This window comes from Entamoeba histolytica, genomic scaffold, assembly GCF_000208925.1.
Source record: "Entamoeba histolytica HM-1:IMSS scf_1104750519061 genomic scaffold, whole genome shotgun sequence".
NCBI classification, from domain to species: domain Eukaryota; phylum Evosea; order Mastigamoebida; family Endamoebidae; genus Entamoeba; species Entamoeba histolytica.
In genome coordinates, this window is record NW_001915611.1 from 1 (window position 1) to 2,889 (window position 2,889).

At 24.0% G+C, this 2,889-nt stretch overlaps 1 protein-coding gene and 1 pseudogene across 1 annotated transcript; both read right to left on the reverse strand.

Annotated features, from left to right (window-relative positions):
- Positions 1–73: 73 nt before the first annotated feature.
- EHI_181910 (uncharacterized protein) lies at positions 74–1,048 on the reverse strand (the record flags this gene model as incomplete). The annotated part of the gene is made up of 1 exon (XM_001914434.1): positions 74–1,048. One exon carries the CDS (start codon positions 1,046–1,048, stop codon positions 74–76), a length of 975 nt encoding a protein of 324 aa, XP_001914469.1.
- An 18-nt stretch (positions 1,049–1,066) lies between these two features.
- On the reverse strand, positions 1,067–2,397 carry EHI_181920 (annotated as a pseudogene).
- Positions 2,398–2,889: the final 492 nt, after the last annotated feature.

Sequence of the window (2,889 nt, forward strand, 5' to 3'; positions counted from 1 at the left end):
TCATTATCAGTTTCTCTTATTTAAGAAATGAACCTCTAAATCTTCCCATTAGCATGTTATTACCACCAACCATTCAAAATCCTCCCATCATTTCATTTTCTTGTTCTGTTATTACTTCAACATTATCACAATCAATCTGTTTGATTGAATTTGATGTGTCAACTATCTTCATATTATGACATTTTATCACTTTAACATCTTTTCCTTTAACATCATTCTCAATATTAATTCCTTTACACTCTTCATTTTCAACTTTCTTCAAAAATGCATTTGTTCTAAATCTAATGTCATTCATTCTTTTCAATACAAGTTCTTCTTTACATTGTGAGATAATGCCTTCAATTCCACTACTATTAGTTATAAGTACTTTGTTACACAACTCACTTGAACTGATATTAGACATTTCTGAATTTTCAATACGTACAATATCAACACCTGTATTATGAAAACTTCTTCTTATTAAAATACCTACCATTTTACTATCAATAACTTCTAATAACTTTTTATCTCCATAAATTTCAAATTCAATATTTTCACATTTGTTAAGTAATAATGATCTTACACATCCAATTTTTGTGTAAGTTTCATATCCAATATCTTGTTTTTCTTTATGATTTTTACATTTAACCATTTTGACATTTCCATATTCTTCATATTCTCCTTCAATTATTATATCCTCACTGTTTTTTATTGTAATATCACTGTTAATGTCACTTTGAATTTTAATACGACTGTCATATGCATTTCTTATTATAACATGTTTCTTATCTGTTTCTATTTCTATGTCTTTCTTTTCATTATTCATATCTATTATTTCTCTATCTTCTTTTATATTCTTCTTTGTTTCTGGAATACTACATTCTTCATTATCTATTGTAATGATTTCTTCAAGATTATCTAATTTCCCTGTATTTTCTGTATTTTTACATCTTGTTATTTTCATTTCATTATTTTCATTCTTCTTAATTATGATTTGGCAATTCTCACATTCATCAATATATAATTTCTTACATTTATCAAATAACTCTTCAAAAATATAATCTTTCATTGACACAATATATATCTCTTATGCTTCTTTCAGTGGTATTTTAATATATTCTTCAATTGATTTAAAGACAATTCTCTTTGGTTTAACATCATTTTCATTGATTGTAGAATCAACTACTTTCAATGATTTACATTTTTCATTTCCTTTAATACTAACTTCTTTAGATTCAATAATTGTTAATTTATTAATTGAACACTTTGTTTTAAACTCAATATTATTTCCTTCTATTATATCAATGTTTTGTTCATTGTTTGCTTCGATTTCAATTTTGAAATTCTCACATTTTTCAATACAAATATCAGATGATTTGTTTGTTGTTAATTTGAATTGTGTTAGTTTATTATCTTCTAATTTCATTCTTTCAATACTTTCTGTTTTAACACTAATTTGACTTTCTACACAATTATTCATGTCAATATTTTTTAATTTATTTGCTACTAAATTAATATGTAAATTACAACAACTACGTAATTGAATTCCTTCAACATTTTGGAATGTGGTTATATTTTCTTGTATTTCTTTCCAATATCTTCTTTTATTGGTTGTAATTCCTTGTTCTTCTTTCATTTCATTTATTTTTATTCCTTTTCCATTTAGTTTTATTTGTTTTAAATTATTTACTGATAGAAATTCAATTGAAGAATTGATATAATTCATTTCTAAACATTCAATGTATTGTTGATTTATTATAATATTTGAATCTCTTGTTTGAACATAAAGGTATTTGATATATTCAGGTAATTGTGGTATTTCATGTAATTTGATTTTTTGATTTGGACCAAAGTCTGGTAATAATGTTTCATAACATGTAATTGAATCTACATAAAAGTCATTAAGAATCTTGTATACTTTCTTTCTATTTTCTTCTTTATTCATATCTTCTATATTAACTCTAATACCACATCCATCATTACCACTAGTTGGATTAAATGATGTTATTTTTTATTTGAAAATAATGAACTACTTGGTGCTTTAAAAAATTTAATATTTCTTTCATTGTTTTGTTCAGACAAAACTATACTTGAAGAATAAATTGTAATTCCTTTTGGTATATCTATTTCTTTTTCTTGTTTAATAGGACTTTCTCTTTCATAAATGAGAATAATATTTTTATTCTCTCGAGCTTTAATTCAATTAACATTATTTGACACATAAGTTATCATTTCACTTGGATAAAGTGATTCTTCTATTTTCATTTTATCAAATGTTTCATTAAATACCTCTGAAAACATTTCATTACATCTTATTTTATTTCCTTTCTTCATATTTTGAATGATAATTTCTATTATTTCATCTGAGGCATAAGAAAAATAAATCAAAGACTCGACTTTTTGAATAATTTTAGACATTCTTTCTCTGTCTTCTTTTGTAATACTTGTTTGTTGTTGACCAAATTTTTGTTTGTATCATTTCCTGTTGTTGAAAATACAAAACTATCAAAAATATAATTTCTGATATTCTCAACTTTCATTAATATTGACTCATCAACTGGAAGTAAATTACAATTACATGTTGGTGGATTAAATATTCTACAAAATTGATTAACATCTTTTTCCGATGTAAACATTGATTAACTTTCAATGAGTGAATTGCAGCTCCACATTTCTTGTTAATCATTTCAACGTTTTTGATGTCATTCATGTCTTTAACATGAAGTGCTACTTTCATCAAATAAACCATGTCTACTTGTTTCATTTCTCTTCTTTTATAATTTGTTGATTTAGTGACTTTCATTAAATAGTTCAATTCTTTATTTTTTACTTCATCTTATTCGTCACAGACACAATTCTATTTATAGTGGAATAACTCTTTTAGAATAATTTTATTTAAAAATTACTATA